Source organism: Ambystoma mexicanum, chromosome 1q (genome assembly GCF_040938575.1).
Source record: "Ambystoma mexicanum isolate Mex_15411 chromosome 1q, UKY_AmexF1_1, whole genome shotgun sequence".
NCBI lineage: Eukaryota > Metazoa > Chordata > Amphibia > Caudata > Ambystomatidae > Ambystoma > Ambystoma mexicanum.
In genome coordinates, this window is record NC_090922.1 from 1360825619 (window position 1) to 1360845309 (window position 19691).

At 46.2% G+C, this 19691-nt stretch overlaps 1 protein-coding gene across 5 annotated transcripts in view; it reads right to left on the reverse strand.

Moving 5' to 3' along the window:
- ELAVL4 (ELAV like RNA binding protein 4) overlaps window positions 1-19691 on the reverse strand; it is a 261656-nt gene that overhangs the window by 169448 nt on the left and 72517 nt on the right. For all 5 annotated transcript variants that reach the window (XM_069642228.1, XM_069642227.1, XM_069642225.1 and 2 more), the window contains exon 2: window positions 10785-11025. In XM_069642228.1, coding sequence (XP_069498329.1) covers window positions 10785-11025 — 241 coding nt within the window. The remainder of the gene's footprint in view (window positions 1-10784; window positions 11026-19691) is intronic.

The window sequence follows — 19691 nt, forward strand, 5'->3', positions numbered from 1 at the left end:
AGTGGCACTAGCAGAGTGGTGCTAGAAAGTGACACTAGCAGAGTGACACTAGCAGAGTGGCACTAGCAGAGGGGCGCTAGCAGAGTGGCACTAACAGAGTGGTGCTAGTAAAGTGGCACTAGCAGAGCGGCGCTAGCAAAGTGGCACTAGCAGAGTGGCGCTAGCAAAGTGGTGCTAGCAGATTGGCGCTAGCAGAGTAGTGGTGCTAGCAGAGTGGCACTAGCAGAGTGGTGCTAGCAAAGTGGCACTAGCAGAGTGACGCTAGCTAAGTGGTGCTAGCAGAGTGGCACTAGCTAAGTGGTGCTAGCAGAGTGGCACTAGCTGAGTAGTGGCACTAGCAGAGCGGTGCTAGCAGAGTGGCACTAGCAGAGTGGCACTAGCCTAGTAGTGGCACTAGCAGAGCGGTGCTAGCATAGTGGTGATAGCAAAGTGGTGCTAGCAGAGTGGCACTAGAAAAGTGGCGCTAGCAGAGTGGCACTAACAGAGTGGCACTAGCAGAGTGGTGCTAGCAAAGTGGCACTAGCAGAGTGACGCTAGCTAAGTGGTGCTAGCAGAGTGGCACTAGCTAAGTGGTGCTAGCAGAGTGGCACTAGCATAGTAGTGGCATTAGCAGAGTGGTGCTAGCAGAGTGGCACTAGCAGAGTGGTGCTAGCAAAGTGGCACTAGCAGAGCGGTGAATGGGAAGGTACTGCCTGATCTGTAGATGGACTTTAATGGAAAAATCGACATTTTTCTTTGGTATTTGCTCGAACAGAGGCATTGAAGTATACATTACAATATTATATTTGTTTTAGAAGTAAAATACCGTTTACCGCAGCTCCATACACTACCCTATTTCCCCTGTTAGCTTTTGTTTTTATTTTTTGTTAACAGACTGCATTTTTGAGGACGTGCTTTTCAAAAATGGAAATCGTTCATATTTTATGTTAAACGTGCGTGACCCTGGCACTAGCAGAGCGGTGCTAGCAGAATGGTGCTAGCAGAGTGGCAATAGCAGAGTGGTGCTAGCAAAGTGGCACTAGCAGAGTGGCACTAGCATAGTAGTGGCACTAGCAGAGCGGTGCTAGCATAGTGGCACTAGCAGAGTGGTGCTAGCAGAGTGGCACTAGCAGAGTGTCACTAGCAGAGTGGCACTAGCATAGTAGTGGCACTAGCAGAGCGGCGCTAGCAGAGTGGCACTAGCAGAGTGGCACTAGCAGAGTGGCACTAGCATAGTAGTGGCATTAGCAGAGTGGTGCTAGCAAAGTGGCACTAGCAGAGCGGTGCATGTGAAGGTACTGCCTGATCTGTAGATGGACTTTAATGGAAAAATCGACATACTTTTTTGGTATTTGCTCGAACAGAGGCATTGAAGTATACATTACAATATTATATTTGTTTTAGAAGTAAAATACCGTTTACCGCAGTTCCATACACTACCCTCTGTCCCCTGTTAGCTTTTGTTTTTATTTTTTGTTAACAGACTGCATTTTTGAGGACGTGCTTTTCAAAAATGGAAATCGTTCATATTTTATGTTAAACGTGCGTGACCCTGGCACTAGCAGAGCGGTGCTAGCAGAGTGGTGCTAGCAGAGTGGCACTAGCGGAGTGGCAATAGCAGAGTGGTGCTAGCAAAGTGGCACTAGCAGAGTGGCACTAGCATAGTAGTGGCACTAGCAGAGCGGTGCTAGCAGAGTGGTGCTAGCAGAGTGGCACTAGCAGAGTGGCAATAGCAGAGTGGTGCTAGCAAAGTGGCACTAGCAGAGTGGCACTAGCATAGTAGTGGCACTAGCAGAGCGGTGCTAGCATAGTGGCACTAGCAGAGTGGCGCTAGCAGAGTGGCACTAGCAGAGTGGCACTAGCAGAGTGGCACTAGCAGAGTGTCACTAGCAGAGTGGCACTAGCATAGTAGTGGCACTAGCGGAGCGGTGCTAGCAGAGTGGCACTAGCAGAGTGGTGCTAGCAGAGTGGCACTAGCAGAGTGGCACTAGCATAGTAGTGGCATTAGCAGAGTGGTGCTAGCAGAGAGGCACTAGCAGAGTGGTGCTAGCAAAGTGGCACTAGCAGAGCGGTGCATGGGAAGGTACTGCCTGATCTGTAGATGGACTTTAATGGAAAAATCGACATATTGTTTTGGTATTTGCTCGAACAGAGGCATTGAAGTATACATTACAATATTATATTTGTTTTAGAAGTAAAATACCGTTTACCGCAGCTCCATACACTACCCTCTTTCCCCTGTTACCTTGTTTTTATTTTTTGTTAACAGAATGCATTTTTGAGGACGTGCTTTTCAAAAATGGAAATCGTTCATATTTTATGTTAAACGTGCGTGACCCTGGCACTAGCAGAGTGGTGCTAGCAGAGTGGTGCTAGCAGAGTGGCACTAGCGGAGTGGCAATAGCAGAGTGGTGCTAGCAAAGTGGCACTAGCAGAGTGGCACTAGCATAGTAGTGGCACTAGCAGAGCGGTGCTAGCAGAGTGGTGCTAGCAGAGTGGCACTAGCAGAGTGGCAATAGCAGAGTGGTGCTAGCAAAGTGGCACTAGCAGAGTGGCACTAGCATAGTAGTGGCACTAGCAGAGCGGTGCTAGCATAGTGGCACTAGCAGAGTGGTGCTAGCAGAGTGGCACTAGCAGAGTGTCACTAGCAGAGTGGCACTAGCATAGTAGTGGCACTAGCGGAGCGGTGCTAGCAGAGTGGCACTAGCAGAGTGGCACTAGCAGAGTGGTGCTAGCAGAGATCCACTAGCAGAGTGGCACTAGCATAGTAGTGGCATTAGCAGAGTGGTGCTAGCAGAGAGGCACTAGCAGAGTGGTGCTAGCAAAGTGGCACTAGCAGAGCGGTGCATGGGAAGGTACTGCCTGATCTGTAGATGGACTTTAATGGAAAAATCGACATATTGTTTTGGTATTTGCTCGAACAGAGGCATTGAAGTATACATTACAATATTATATTTGTTTTAGAAGTAAAATACCGTTTACTGCAGCTCCATACACTACCCTCTTTCCCCTGTTACCTTATGTTTTTATTTTTTGTTAACAGAATGCATTTTTGAGGACGTGCTTTTCAAAAATGGAAATCGTTCATATTTTATGTTAAACGTGCGTGACCCTGGCACTAGCAGAGCGGTGCTGGCAGAGTGGTGCTAGCAGAGTGGCACTAGCAGAGTGGCAATAGCAGAGTGGTGCTAGCAAAGTGGCACTAGCAGAGTGGCACTAGCATAGTAGTGGCACTAGCAGAGCGGTGCTAGCAGAGTGGCACTAGCAGAGTGGCACTAGCAGAGTGGCACTAGCATAGTAGTGGCATTAGCAGAGTGGTGCTAGCAGAGTGGCACTAGCAGAGTGGTGCTAGCAAAGTGGCACTAGCAGAGCGGTGCATGTGAAGGTACTGCCTGATCTGTAGATGGACTTTAATGGAAAAACCGACATACTTTTTTGTTATTTGCTCGAACAGAGGCATTGAAGTATACATTACAATATTATATTTGTTTTAGAAGTAAAATACCGTTTACCGCAGTTCCATACACTACCCTCTGTCCCCTGTTAGCTTTTGTTTTTATTTTTTGTTAACAGACTGCATTTTTGAGGACGTGCTTTTCAAAAATGGAAATCGTTCATATTTTATGTTAAACGTGTGTGACCCTGACATAAGAGGCACCACAGAAAACATCACGTGCTGCGGTGCAATGAAAAGAAGTGCATGGCAGGAAACTGCAGGAGTGTGAGTAAACCACACGCGCCAGAGAGAGGTCCTGGAGCAGAAACAACGCCAACGTGAGTCATGAGTTTCCGAGTGTGTAGCCACGAATATTGACTACCTCTTGAACCACACGAATGTTAATGCCAGCAGGGCTGGATTGGGAACCAAAGCAGGCCCTGGAAATAATGTACAAAGTAGCACCACGTTACACATTTTCAGCAAGCCCAACCCCTTTCCTATGAGAACAAGTGGAAATAAAATAGGTTACGACAGAAAAGAGGCCCAGGGTGCAGAGGCCTCCCGGGAAATATCCGGGGCCTCCTATAGGCCAGACCGGCCTTTTTCTTGGACATGGTGTGAATGGTGCACATTCAGTTCAGAAATGATGTCCAAACACAGGAATACAATTTAGCAAATAATTGTTTTTTTAAATTTATTTTTGTATTTTTGCATTTGTAACGCACTAAACCAAGGGGATCCGGACAAGGGAGACTGTATCTGGGTGCAGATGTCAAAATCAGAAGCAATGGTGTATAACTGAGATCCTGCTAGGAGACCGGAGGGGAGCTGCCAAATACACACAATCAAGCAAGTAACACAGGGTATTCCTGTCAGCAAGAGTTCATAGAGACCCATAAACCACCAGAGCCTCCCTTCGCGTCCAGGTCATTGGGCAACCATCTCTTATTTAGGAAAAGCCTAAAGGCACTTCTCTTAAGTCTCAGTCTGGCTCTGTGGATCTGTTGGTTTAAGCACTGAGAGTCTAAGCATTAATTTATCGCATCTGTGCTGTTGGCCCTACTGTGCAGCTCTTGAAACTATGAACACTGTTCTCTCCTGCTCTGGGACCATTGCTTGCACTTGCAGTCCTGCACTATTAGTGTTTATTCTTTACGTTTGTTCTTGCTTGGATGTAGTGCACTTTTCCACATCCTCCCCTATAAGGGCACTTAATTCTTCATCAAGGTTCCAAAGCTTTGATGGCATAAATCCTCCTCCCCCTTTTCAATTGTCTCTGTTTCAAAAGTGACTTGAGTTTGCAGTTTGCGCCATACGAAGAGCCAGTGGATAAATAAATAAAAAATACGCGAACTAGGGCAAACCGAGGTGGAGAACATCGAAGCCAGGAATAGTTAATTAACTGCAAAAGGGCACAATATCAAAAACTACAGGCGGAAAGCTGAAAACTCCTGCAAAACTCAAAAAGGTGAATCCTGAACGAACGGGGTAAGAACATGGAGGGACAGAAAACGTCTCAGAGCAAGAATTTGGAGTTGCTGAAAAAAAAAAAACACTTGGCTTCTCATCCACAACTCGAAATGTACAGTATCTCTTCGTGGCACCTTACCACACAGGCACACTGAGAAGATGACCTGTATTTCCACTTGAACAGCAGCACCCTGTTACTTCCACAATGCAATACCACACCTATTCCTTGCCCAACCTTCTGCAAGTCAATGGTGTGCCACAGCCTAGCAGAATCAACGCAGCCTACCCGGAAGCCCGGCTCGCTGAAGAGCTGGTGGACCAGGGCAAGGTGTCCTTGCCACTTCTCCTATCTGAGACTACTTCCTCCCTATCTACTCTCCATCCATGCTCTCGGATGCTGGTCACTGGTAAGAAGTTTCTTCTGCCACAGCAAACATCTCACACGACAGAGTGAGTTGCTGTTCTCTGGCACGGTGTCCCCCCAGGCCCCCGAGCCTCTGAACAGTGCATAGATGCGTCCTTTGGCATCCGCCAAAGCTTCAGGCTCAATGCCTGTGGGCTTCCTCTCCCCGACTGGGGAAGAGTTCCTACTTTTCTTCACAGCAAGTCACAGATGTCGCTGATCATTACTGCAACTTCAGGCATCAGGAGACCTGCTCGAGGGTTTGTAGAGCCGGTTATGTGAAAGCCGTGTAAAGGGACGCCGGGAGCCACCAGCAAGAAGTGTCATACTTCCATGATGCGCTGGACTTCTTTTCTTAAATGACACCTTTGGGGGCGCAACAAGGGGAGCAGTGGGAGGCCTCAGGCATGTGGAAGGTTTTTCAAAAGAGTCCATTAGAAGCCCCCAGGTTGCCTTGGGTACTCTGCCTGGTGCTGTAACGCACGCTAGGGCCAGCCATATAGATTGTCCTTTTTGGCGGAAGCTGAACGATCTTTCCGTGTATTTAGACACCAGTGGAACAATAGGCTAATATTGTTCACATTTCTTTCAAAAAAGTATCCCATTAGAGAATCAATACAAGAAAATAAATGTACTCATTGGGGACTGTAAATAATTCTCAAGGTCCCTGGTGCAGTCCTCCACCTCAAGCTTTGCTTCTGCGCGGTCACTCCCCTTTAAAAACCATTTCAGTAAACTCGGTTTTTCCGGCAATATGATACCAAATGAGAACCTTGATTGAAGTCAGTTGATAGTTGTTTACTTTGCGGCTTTTTATTTTTATTTTTAAAGTCTGTGCTACTTACACGGTAATGTCTGGTTCCATGCAGAGCCTCCATTTTGTCAGCTCGGTCTCCGTACTTCGAGCCAACGTACTTGTCTATCAAATGTGAATTAACGAGACTGAAATCTCTTGCAGACCACATGAAATAAATCTGCATGGCATACAAATCAATAGTAGCAACAGCTCCGGAAGCTGAACATTCCTACTTTAAACACTGCAATCCCAACCACTTGAAACTAACCACGTTAAAACAAAATCTGAGCTGAGCACTGAAGTTAGAGGAGTAGTCCATCGACTGCTTCACACTACCATTGTTGCAAGAAAATATTACAAAGAAGAGCACACTTGTGGGATTGATGGTAGTGTTAACCCTGCCAGGATGTAGGAAGGTTGGCTCTAAATCACATATTTGCAGAAATGAGCAATAATGCTTGCCAAAAATGTATCACTAGACGTTCTGATGGCTGCTCTACAGGATTCCATGACATGGATAGGCTTTTAGAATTAAAGAAACACTGCCATGGTGCATGCAGAACCAGTGGGAAAGAGTTGGATCGGGAAGAAGTAACCGAGCAATATGAGACTAGTGACAGACAACTGAGAATGTTAATATAGGAGACATGGCTTAGGGAGAAGTCACACCTTCACAGATTTTATACATATACACAATGATCAGAGCACTGCTTGAATCCAACTTGTGATGGTTCCTGTCACAAGGGCAGAAAACCTCTGGACAGAATATATCTGAAATGAAAAATGGGTCGGGGGCGAGAGAAATATGCAAGAAAATCATTGATGACCCATGGAATATTCTGAGGTCTCTTGCACGCATGATGACCATTAAGAAGGCTCTATGAAGGCAGCATTCCAAGGGAAGAACTTTATGCCACAACAGACCTAAAGAACTTTTCTTGAGAATGATGGCAAAGCTTAAGGGGAAGATTATCAAGCAGGAGAGTGAAGTAGCCTACTTGCACCACTATATAGCACCAGCGAGAACCAGGGACTAGTTCTGAATGAGACTAATATTCTGGTTTAATATTTGGATAAGGCACATCCGAGGAAAGTCATACGCTAATTTTCTCACCAGGTGAGGAGGAAAGGTCACCTAAGGGATTATATGCACAGTCCATTTCCAGACCACACTGCAGGCATGCGGAGGGCCTGAGGGCAATCCAAGGGATAGAAGATTAGCGAGTAATCAATGGGAACAATTCCTGGCTGCGTGGTGGAGCCTAGTGATTAAGCCTGCCTCTTCGTTCATCACTAACAAGGAAGTAGTGGAAAAGGGCTGATGTTATGAATCTACTTCCAAGGGTTCTTGAAAGCCTGCAATGGCAGCGTGGTTCCTATGGAACATTTTTGTGCGGGGGTCTGCAAATACCTTTCCTTTGGAAATGGATGGAAGGCGGGGGGAGACTGGCATCTGATTCAGCGATAGATTGATGATAAACTTTCTACCAACTAAAAAGAAAATTTTATGGTGTCATTAGTCAGAATTGGTTGTTTCAACTGAAGACTAAAGAGATGCAGTTATAAAATAGGGATCCTCTTTAAGGGGATTTCAGCCCTGAAATCACAAGGACAGAGAGACCAGGAGCTGTTATTAAAGTTTCATCTGATTTGAGCTGTATGTGCCTTTTAATCTTGGTTGTCTGCATATCGGTCCTAGAGCACAAATAAGCAAATTACACATGATTTTCCTGAAAGTGAACGTCTACTTACTTGAATGGTGGAGAACCTTGAAACAGGTTGCAAGACCTTTCTTTGACACCTATCCAGGACTATCCCAGTGAAATTCAGTTAAATGTAAAAGTCAGCCCTACCGCGGGCCAACGGCACTCCCGAGAGGGTCAAGAGGGGAAATACAGCTCAAGGAACCAATCGTCCAGACTGAGCTTGGAATGTGTTTGTTGAGCGTGACTTGTGCTGCCACACTGAACAAGTGCTCGTAACCATCTTCATTAAAACACCCTGCACTGGTCATCGGGCCTGATTTTCCTGCATCTGGCCAAAACATGTCTTGCCAGATCTCGAACCTGGAAAATCTATTGGCACCCTTTTATGTAATTGATCTGCTTTTGTTTCTGAAAGCAGGACCCAAACTCGTGTCATCAGGACCGAAGTCGAGAGACTTACCCACTCGACCAATGGAACATCTGATTACAGGCCTTGTGTCTACAAATAACTCTTGTAATTGCACTAGATGAAGCTAGGTGTCTGGACACCAGAAGAATTCGCTTCTGATAATGTTTCTGCATAAGGTAAATTTAGTGTTTGGGGCAGGTTTCAAAGTTTGCACTCGCCACCAGTCATTGGTGAGGGAGAAATGGCATTCAATCGGCTTGTGGAAAACAGAGGGCTGAGTGACTTTGTTTGCCTCAGTGTGCAACTTGAAATGCTTACCCCTGGTCTGGCCGATTAACTATAAAGCGCTCAAAAGCATAGCAGGCTCCACCTATGCGAGACTTAAAAAAAAACAACGTAATAGATAAACAAAAAAATAATGATCTTCCTCCCCACAATGCAATGGCTGGTGGGCCTTTCAACCGCAACATTGGAAAGTATAGCTTCAGGTGGGGGGAAATCAGGCATAAATTACAAAAATAGGAAATCTGGCCAAAACAAAAATATCTGGAGTGTTTGTTGCTTCATTTACAAAAGGAAAGTTCCTTTAACAAAATCAAACATAAAATGGCTCCAAGCATGCATGTTTCAAAATAAAAAAAGTATAATTTTTTATATCAATTTGTATTCCTTTATGCTAAAAGCATGGGTATATCTGGGCAGAGCTATAATGCAGGTGACTGACTAAAAAGGGGGCTTAGAACAAAAACACTCATTGTACAACCTACCTTTAATGCACTGCAAATGAGGGCCTGAGGAGTATGTTGAGTGCAGAAACACTGCTGGGTGGCTAGAAGTGGGCTAGTTTAGGGACCATCAGGAAGACCATCTGGTAGTGAGGGATGGACTGGGTTATGCCAAGTAGCTTGGGCAGGATGCCAGCACAGCTCAGGGTAGGATCTCATACCAGTTTCCCTTCCGCACGAGGACACAATTGCTATAGAATAGAAGATGGACTAATACTAATGTTAAAATGCCCAAGTCACTGCTTTGCTTGCCTAGAGTGGGAAAGGAAAGCACTTTTCTAGGTGCTTTTCTCTCGCTATAGTCTATTGGTTAGGAGTGGGGTGGGGGGATCCTAGCAATGGTGCACCCCGCGAGTAAGGGACTGGCCTTGGAGGATTTGATGGAGATGGCCAACACAGAGCCCATTCCCAAAAAAGGAAAATGTCCACATGGTGCTGAATACATGTCACACGTAGTGAACACACAAGACTCTGCCCGACATGTTCTTCAATTCTTCTTGTGCCCTTCTGTCCTGTCACATAAAGTGGAGACGTGTTGTAGCAATACACCAGAAGCCGCCAAGTTGATGAAATCTCTTAGAATGAATCCTCCTGGACGTACTGTACAGTTTTCAATGATGGGCAAGAGGCAGGGAAATGGAACCCAAGGGCAGGAATCGGGGCGAAGCCCAAGAGCCACTAAGAAGGGTGGGAGAACGATGGCTCATATCTGGAAAATAAAGACTGGGCAGGGAAAAGGGAGTTCCATAAGGACAGGAGAGAGTGGGTCATTTGGTTGTGGCAGGGAAGCGTGGTAAAGCACCCGGCATGCCATGCTATGGTTCAACGCCCATCGTGTTTTGGGTGACTAATATGATGCATCATAATGACTCCAAACATATACACCAGCCTGGGTGGAATTCTTACAAATTCCCTAAAAGGCAGTCACTTCCTGGGCGAGATTTATTTTAGTAGGGTAGAGACCTGCTCCTCTAATCGGGGAGGGAACCTGTGCCAGGACGTTATCACAGAAAGAGGGCGGGGATCGGCCAACAAATGACAGGGAAGAGGTGGGAGTAGCTCAAATAAAAGGTTGAGAGCAGGGTGTTAGGGTATGAAAGAGTACCTGGATAATGCACCAGTTGTTCCACGCTGCAGTTTCATAGTGTCAGGTTTGAGGTATTACAATCAGATGCACCAAAGTGTCTCTTGGACAATCAGACATCATGTACAGAATCTTTACCATTTATATCCAGGCCAGTCGGCCCCGGAATAGGGTTAATTTTGGTGCCAAGGACAGATCCGATGATCTGGCAGGAAAACGTACACAAAGTTTACAAAGACTATCAGAAACTGCAACCTCGAATTCATTTTTGAAATGTGTGCCTAGTGGGGGGGAAGAAAAGGTAAAAACAAACTCGCTGAACAATCTGGGAAGGATTAAAGAGTCCAGTTGCTAAAGCTCTGCAAAAAGATCTTTCATCAATAGGTAAAGGAAAACAACAACAAAAGACACCGTGAACTCACACAAACAAGCAATTTCCCAGCTCCACGCTACATTGTACTTGGAGCTTTACTTAACTGCGCAAATTACTTCCAGGAATACTCATTTTTCTTTTTGCCCCTTTCTATTGGCTCAGAAAATGCACTGCTGTGATTTCATCTCTCCCCCCAGACGCTCCACGCCCACCCTCCTCCCACCACCCACACTTTCTGCTGTAACCATGGAGCAACTCTTCCCGCCTTGAACCATTATCTAGCATGGCATCACCTTAAGGCCAAGTAGGGCCGGAATGGATAGATGTAAGTAGAGCGTACCTGTAATTTTGTCTCGCACAAGTTTGCAGGATTCTATTTCACCAATGCTCCCAAAGAGGCTCCTGAACTCCTCCTGTGTCATATTCTGGGGCAAATAGTTGACTATGAGGTTGGTTTTGCTGTCATCTGTGGCAGCCCCTGTCTGCATGGGCGAAGGGCAGTTTCTACTGTTGCTGGAGGGTCCATTGCTTGTATTAGACGTAGGGCCATTTGACACCTGAGGTTCCATGCTGCTAATTATCTAAAAAAAATCAAAAATAATAATAATAATAAATGAATAGGAATTGTGGTCTTTTTTTTTTTAAAGCATCACTTCTTCATGAAGACCTTATTCCGAAACCTAAGCCAGCAACCAACAGGAGATTTCAATCCGCTTTCCAACCTTCGATGAAAACACACTCAATTCCTGCTTCGCTTCTAAAGTAGGCCATGCAAATCTGTCACACTGTGAACAAAACACTAGATGCAGCGGTAAAAGCACCATCATTTCGTTAATTTAAGGTTAATTTCTACCTTCAGCATGAAATATTTATTTTTTTATCCTGCGTACACTTGAACGCTGCAAAAATAAAATTCAAACACAATGGAGAGACATTAGGCTTAATTTGAATGATTATTTTTATTACTGCATATTGCAATCGTTAGCAGCCCACATATCCACTGGATGAACCGATCCGCCGTGCAACATACGGCATGCGATATAAACTCCGGGGCAGCATCCAAGCACGACCCCACCCCCAATCCATCATAAAGCGAATCAAACCCAAACAGGGGCCCTAGCCTAGGGCTGGTGCCTCGCGAAGGCGCTGGCCAACCCACAAGCCGCACTGCGTCTGCCCTTCGCCCAGGTACCCCTGGAGGGTTGGCCACGGGTAAAATGTAAAAAAAAGAGGTTTGCGATGGCTTCCTGTCTCCCCACCTCCCGGCCCCCACCACCGCCACTCACTCCACGTCTGGCCTTGGAGTGGAGTAGCAGCTTCAGGAGACGGTATTCCATGGAACATTCTGCCCAACTCCACCCACCATAATGTGATGTCATTGGAAGCGGCTCAGCGTCTGTCCATCCAATCCCTGCTCCATCATGCGGGTCACGCTTCCCTCCTGCACGCGACCCACGTTAGAGCCCAATTCCTGCCTCTCTCCAACCCACCACCCGCGCCACCAGTCAAACACTGGCGCTGGCCTCCGGCAGCCCCATCCACTACCACTTCCCAGCCACCATCGGGTGTCTTCTCCTATCCTGGCATTAAAACATAAGAGCACCGCCCCAGACTCGCACTGTCCTTCACACAACTCCAGTCCAGCACCATTCACTCCCCTCTTCTCGCCTCCATCCCCCAGCGCTACCATTCGAAGACTGGTGCTGGCCTATACAACCCCATCCCAGATGCCATCTGATTCTCACCACCCACCACTAATAATTAGGTGACACACAAGAAGACGCCTTGAGCATGTCAAGGGTAAATAACGTTGTGGTCGGCAATGCAAGAATATTCCCTATTATCCTCCTCTCCTCTTGCATCTTCATTCTATTCCCCATCCTGTCTCCCTCTTCCCTCCCCTCCTCTTGCATCTTCATTCTATTCCTCATCCTGTCTCCCTCTTCCCTCCCCTCCTCTTGCATCTTCATTCTATTCCCCATCCTGTCTCCCTCTTCCCTCCCCTCCTCTTGCATCTTCATTCTATTCCCCATCCTGTCTCCCTCTTCCCTCCCCTCCCCTTGCATCTTCATTCTATTCCCCATCCTGTCTCCCTCTCCCCTCCCCTCCCCTTGCATCTTCATTGCATCTTCATTCTATTCCCCATCCTGTCTCCCTCTTCCCTCCCCTCCTCTTGCATCTTCATATCTTCATTCTATTCCCCATCCTGTCTCCCTCTTCCCTCCCCTCCTCTTGCATCTTCATTCTATTCCCCATCCTGTCTCCCTCTTCCCTCCCCTCCTCTTGCATATTCATTCTATTCCCCATCCTGTCTCCCTCTTCCCTCCCCTCCTCTTGCATCTTCATTCTATTCCCCATCCTGTCTCCCTCTTCCCTCCCCTCCTCTTGCATCTTCATTCTATTCCCCATCCTGTCTCCCTCTTCCCTCCCCTCCTCTTGCATATTCATTCTATTCCCCATCCTGTCTCCCTCTTCCCTCCCCTCCTCTTGCATCTTCATTCTATTCCCCATCCTGTCTCCCTCTTCCCTCCCCTCCTCTTGCATCTTCATTCTATTCCCCATCCTGTCTCCCTCTTCCCTCCCCTCCCCTTGCATCTTCATTCTATTCCCCATCCTGTCTCCCTCTCCCCTCCCCTCCCCTTGCATCTTCATTGCATCTTCATTCTATTCCCCATCCTGTCTCCCTCTTCCCTCCCCTCCTCTTGCATCTTCATATCTTCATTCTATTCCCCATCCTGTCTCCCTCTTCCCTCCCCTCCTCTTGCATCTTCATTCTATTCCCCATCCTGTCTCCCTCTTCCCTCCCCTCCTCTTGCATCTTCATTCTATTCCCCATCCTGTCTCCCTCTTCCCTCCCCTCCCCTTGCATCTTCATTCTATTCCCCATCCTGTCTCCCTCTCCCCTCCCCTCCCCTTGCATCTTCATTGCATCTTCATTCTATTCGCCATCCTGTCTCCCTCTTCCCTCCCCTTGCATCTTCATATCTTCATTCTATTCCCCATCCTGTCTCCCTCTTCCCTCCCCTCCTCTTGCATCTTCATTCTATTCCCCATCCTGTCTCCCTCTTCCCTCCCCTCCTCTTGCATATTCATTCTATTCCCCATCCTGTCTCCCTCTTCCCTCCCCTCCTCTTGCATATTCATTCTATTCCCCATCCTGTCTCCCTCTTCCCTCCCCTCCTCTTGCATCTTCATTCTATTCCCCATCCTGTCTCCCTCTTCCCTCCCCTCCTCTTGCATATTCATTCTATTTCCCATCCTGTCTCCCTCTTCCCTCCCCTCCTCTTGCATATTCATTCTATTCCCCATCCTGTCTCCCTCTTCCCTCCCCTCCTCTTGCATCTTCATTCTATTCCCCATCCTGTCTCCCTCTTCCCTCCCCTCCTCTTGCATATTCATTCTATTCCCCATCCTGTCTCCCTCTTCCCTCCCCTCCTCTTGCATCTTCATTCTATTCCCCATCCTGTCTCCCTCTTCCTTCCCCTTCTTCATCCCCTCCTTTTCTCGTTTATCTTCATAGGCAAATTGAACTACATACTATTTTGTTGGTTTGATTCATGTTTTGTAATTTTCTTCCACTGTTATAATCTTCTATGTATTTTTGTTGTTATAATGTAAAGCGCTTTGGCGTAAAGCGCTATATAAACATAAATACAAATACAAACACTACTGTCTAGTAAACCTCTTTCACTGTGTTCAGAAGAGCTTTGAAAACACAGCTCTTCAGCTAGACTGTACATCAAGATAGCTCCCGTGTAACCTTTGAACATACTTACTGAAATACTGTCATTTTGCTACGGTATTCCTGTCAGCCACATATCCTGTTCCTATGTAACCGGGTAACCAAGTGAATCATCTGTAACAGCGCCATGATGCCTCAGGGCTTTTGCACACGTTATAAATTCAAATAAATAAATAAAAATAAATAAACTAAATCATGAGCTGCACATGGAATCATGCCTAGGGAACTCTCAATTTTGACACACTTTGGCTAACTGGAGGACCCGGGATGTGAGCCCAGGATGCTCATAAGGAACTTCATCCCAAATTCTTTGCAGTACCAGCTCTAATTTGCACCCATATTGGTGAGATTGGCAAAACATTCCATTGTATGTTTGTGCAGCCATTTTGCTGGCCCGGCTTGTGCTTGTTTCTTAGAGCCAGTCAGACACGTGATTCTCCCAGCTCCCCCCGCAGCAGCCAGAACCCATCAGTAGAGGGTGAACACAGGGGGCTGCAGGAGATCTACAGCCTCCCTATCAAAGGGTAGCAAAACCTTTCAATTCTTTTTGAGTTACGCTTCTTAAATATGACTGCTTTATAGCAATATGTTGTGTGTTTATTGGAGACGGCCAAAGCTGGTGGTTTCCTTCTGCTCAGCTGGCAAATTATTGCGCTGTATTCAGAATCAGAATACACTCCCTGCCACACCCCACCCCCTTGGATTCCCCGCACCATTGGAACAAAAAAGCAAGTTACTTGTGCAAAAGACTTCGGCCGTACTGTTGCCAGTAGACATCCAAACCCAACCAGACATTCTGCAGGCCAACACAGAATAGGACTACTGAGGCAGGGGGAACAACGACGAGGGCTCCGTTATGCCTTGCCAGTGGAGCTGCAGTACTTTCATCTAACACCAAGATATGTCAACCCGAGCACTTTCGTAGAGAACCCCCTAGCTTATTCCTGTTGTCATTATATAGGCCCTACGCATAATCTCCAGATTTCCCCTCGTTTCGCAACATGAACAATGCATCTGAAAGACAGCTGCCAATATGGCCAAGTCAATCGGTCTGACATACAAAAAAAAGGTTCTCAACAGGAAACAAAACACATTTCATGTTTTTACTTATTTATATTTTATACTGCTTCGATGAACGCCAATGTTCTCTTCAAACAGCGACTTACATATGTACTTTACTTGAACCATCAAGAAATATCTAAATTGGAAAATAACGTCATGGTCATCACCAGAAAAGGGACGAGAGGGAGAAAAGAATATGGGATGCTATATTGCTGTAGTCCAAACAAAGATAGTGTAATGAGTAGGAATCACAAGGTTGGGGCCTTCCTTGATGAAATCCAAACTAAATGTCATGGTCATACGTAATGTCAAGAGTTAGGGATAAGTTGGCGGAAATAGGGTGGGTGTAGTGCTCGATACTCCTTTGATGGTCCATGGGCTGTTGCTGCAGAATAATTAGATCCTGTATTACCATTGACATCCCTAGACAGACCCATAAGGAGGTTCCAGCTAACTGGTGACAAAGAGTTTTAGATGCAAGGGAAGTGACTCATAAGGCGGTGTCTCTAGTCATCAACAAATCCTAGAAGAGATTGTGAAGGCTAGAAGCCTCCGCTTCTGTGCTTTGTTAAAGCCCAACGAAAAGGGGACAACTGGTCACATCAACTATAGGATCGGATTTTCCCTTTCTGTAGACTGTTTTCTATGCGCTGCACCCCAAATACATGGGTGTGCTTGACACCATCAGCAACTCGTGTTTTATAGACGGGGATGCGTGGAGAGGGTGAGCTGGCCCTATCGGGGCGGCTAGAGGACTGCTTGTGGGAATATGGTGTGAGACACAGTTTGGTGGAATAACTGTTTCCTTGGTGGGGTTGGGGTGAGTGCGCATAGGACTGGTCTATGATATAAAAGGCCCCTTCGCAATTAAGATGGGTACATTAATGGAGCTCTGTACACGGTGAGTAATGCACCTGCACCACCAACTGTGCGTTACAAGAGTATTACGAGTAATCAAGGCATTCTGTGTCACATACAGCACAAAGCCTTTGGGTGAGCAACAGGAAACCCATTGGCAATGTAAAATAGCCTTAATATAATTAATGAGGATACAACATATTACTCAATGAATAAACTACAGCTATTCTGCTTTTTGGAGATGTAAAACAATGCCTTGAAATGTCATATGTGACAGTGTTTTGAATGGTTGCTACAGGCTTCTGGGGAAATGTAAAGTTTTCTAAAATAATGCAAATGGGTGCTGTTGCGCAGAGTAGGGGGACCCCTGGCGGCTGCCTCGAGTTTCCTTTCCTGTTAGGGAGTGATCACGTCCATATGGAGTATGGGTACTTGCCTAAATTTTTGTTTACGGGGGGCCGATTTCGAGTCGGGAAAGCAAAATATAAACTGTATACGGAGTGGAAATCGATTAATCACAACTATTGTGATTATCCTCACTGATCTAAGTAGTTAGTCAATGCCAACATTAGACATCAGGGTATCCTTTGTATCAAAAATCCATTCTTTAATGAATTTCAGTGTTTTCAAATCTTCAAACATTAGACTAATGTTTGAAGATTTTGAAAAAACTGGAACCACAAAAGCGTGTGATTTTTTTAGAACAATTGTCACGCACATCATAGAAATGCTTTTCTGACAAAGTGCGCCAGAAGGAGATTGGGGTCTCGCCTCCGAGAAGCGCAAGTAGAACTGAGAGAAGACACCTTTAACACCCTGCTGAACAGATCGAAGCAGCCTAATGAAATCCTTATACACAGCCGGCACTAACATTAAGAGTGGCCGATAATAGTTGGGGTACCCAAGATTGAGCCTCACTTTGAACAAGTTTACTGTCCTGATGAAGACCTAAGAACCAGCTGTCTGAGAACACCAGGAAAAGCGTATCTTAGTTATGAGGCCGAAACACGTGTCGATAAATGACTAGAGAACACATCTTCGCCTAGTCCCCTATTTTCTTCCCTATGGACATTGTAACAAAAGTCTTTCAGCCTCATTACGAGGTGGGCGGTAAGGGATTACCGGCACCGGTAAGGGCACCGGTGCTGGTAATCCTACTACGAGTTCCCTTTGCGGGTCCTCCCTTAACACCTGGTTTAACCAGGTGTTAAGGACGGGACCCGCAAAGGGACTTTGGAGCTAATAACGGTACAGCAATTTGCGGTACCGTTATTAGCGCCTTCCCCATTCCCATTGAGCCCTATGGGGCTAAAATGGGAATGGGGAAGGGCCCTGGTGAATGAGGGATTACCGCCCCGCCAACCTTGGAATGGGGCGGTAATAGCTCCATTCACCAGGGTGGAGTCGGTAAGGATTTGGAGGCAGCCATGCCGCTAATAGCGCCGTGGTTACCTCCAAGCTCATAGCTAGCATTCATTTTCGATAACATGTCTACATAGGTCATTTTTGTAACCAGTGCATATTGTGTCATTTAATCTCTGTAGTGGAAGTATAGATTATAGCTGTGGGCATTTTTTTGTTTTTTTCTTGATGAAAACAATTGAATAAGTTGTCTTGATCCAGTGTACTGCATAAGTTTCGAAGTCGCTGAGTACTAACCCCATACACTTGAAGGTTTTAGAATGTCTAAGCTGAACATTCATGAGTTGTTTTATATGAGTATGTCTAGTATGTATAATGTATGTGAGCTACAAAGCACAATGAGTTTTTAAACAATTAAAAATATTTAAAGAATACATTTTTGATACAAAGGATACCCTGGTGTCTAAAGTTGGTATTGACTAACCACTTCGATCAGTGAGGATAATCACAATAGTTGTGATTGTGTAAGGGAGGGGTAACCGATTTCCACGCCTTATACAGTGATTGTTCACGGACACCACAGCTACAGGATAGCATCGTGATCAGCCAGGTGTGATGCCAGAATAGGAGGATAATAAAGTGATAAACTCAATATTAAGCAATATTACGACTTGTGTTGGTATTGTAGAATGCCATATCGCTGCATATATCCCTTGCACCACAACTTTAGCTTGATGGGTTGGCATCTTAGAATGATAAGCAAGGTGATCCTGAGCTGGCCCAGAAGGCGTGGGGCTGATCATGGTCGTTTTCTGCAATATGCCTGCACGGATCATGAGGGCTTCTAGGCTCTGACATGTTTCTGCTGAAATCTTAGCAGGTCAAGAGGCAGCGTGGGCCAGAGCTACACACCTGTCACTGCGAAGCAGTGGCTCCACTGATGTACCTCAATTCTCTGGATGAAAATCCACTTTCGATTGAGAGTGCTTGTGGGTAAAACGGGTACCCATCCAGCCAAGGGGTACTACATCGATATAGCATAAAAGCAAAAATATGAACAGAGGAATCTTCGTTGATGCGGATAAATGGCTCCGTGCACATTCTGCGTCTGATCCAACAAGACTGAATAATTGCACCAGGAAACGTTGTTCGTCTACCCTGTTACATGTGTAGTCGGGGTTGAGGAGCTTTGCCCGGGAGGCGAGTGCCTGGAGACCTCCAGTGCAAGGTAGGGAGCAATGTACGTATACAACAAAAACACGTACCCCAGTCTTTAACCCAAACTCGGTTGCCAGCCAAAGTATTATAAGCCAGTTGCCCAACGTGCTGCCTTTGTTTGCAACCGTTGTTAAGCTGCCAGCATACGTTTTGGCAGGGCGCAAAATCTGCACTCTCCTCTAACCATTGGCGAGTGATGATTTAACCTGGGCGAGTAAGAAATGTTGTGCTGTCTGTATGTACAGAAATGAGGCGGCAAGGGTTTTCTTTATGGTTAGCTGGTAGTTTGCAACTTGCAAATATCCCGCCTGTACGTCGGTCTTAATAAATCAAGCTTTTATATAGTACTTCATGCTGGATCACTCCCACTTCAAAGCGCTGCAATACCAGGTGTGATTATTAGCCACATTGATGCTATTGAATTGATTCACTTCAGAGGAATGAAGTCTTGATTTGAACCTGCGACTGTGGGTTGCACTCATATCCCCAGAGCCGGTCTTAAATCACTGGGCTTTCTTATAGCCTTAAATCCTTGTATTAGCAGGACAGGAAAGCAGAGCGTCTAACTGGCCAGTGTGCCTAGCACCGATATTGCAGACTACCCTGAAACACCCTCTGCCCTGATAATCAGAAAAAAACACCACCTGGCTGCCTAACAATGTGAGGCCACGTATCTGACCGCCTTCCTGCGATTAGCAACATTGTTGGTAGCAATGTTACCCCCTAGTGGAAATCGGAATTAGTTCAAGTTGTCCTGTTGGCCATAGGGGATTTTGCCACCCACTTGCACGTCATACAATACCCCTGGCAAGGTCTGAGCCACAATGCTGACCCAAGAAGGGCCAGTCCTGCAGCGGAGCCTGGTCTGGGGCAACCAGGAGGAGACTAACTACTCAGCAGCTCAATCATTCTACTCTTGCTTCTGACAAAGCAAGCAGCAAAATAAGAACATCATTCAGTCAATTCAAGCAGGTGGACACTCTGCCATGGACATCTGCATTCTCA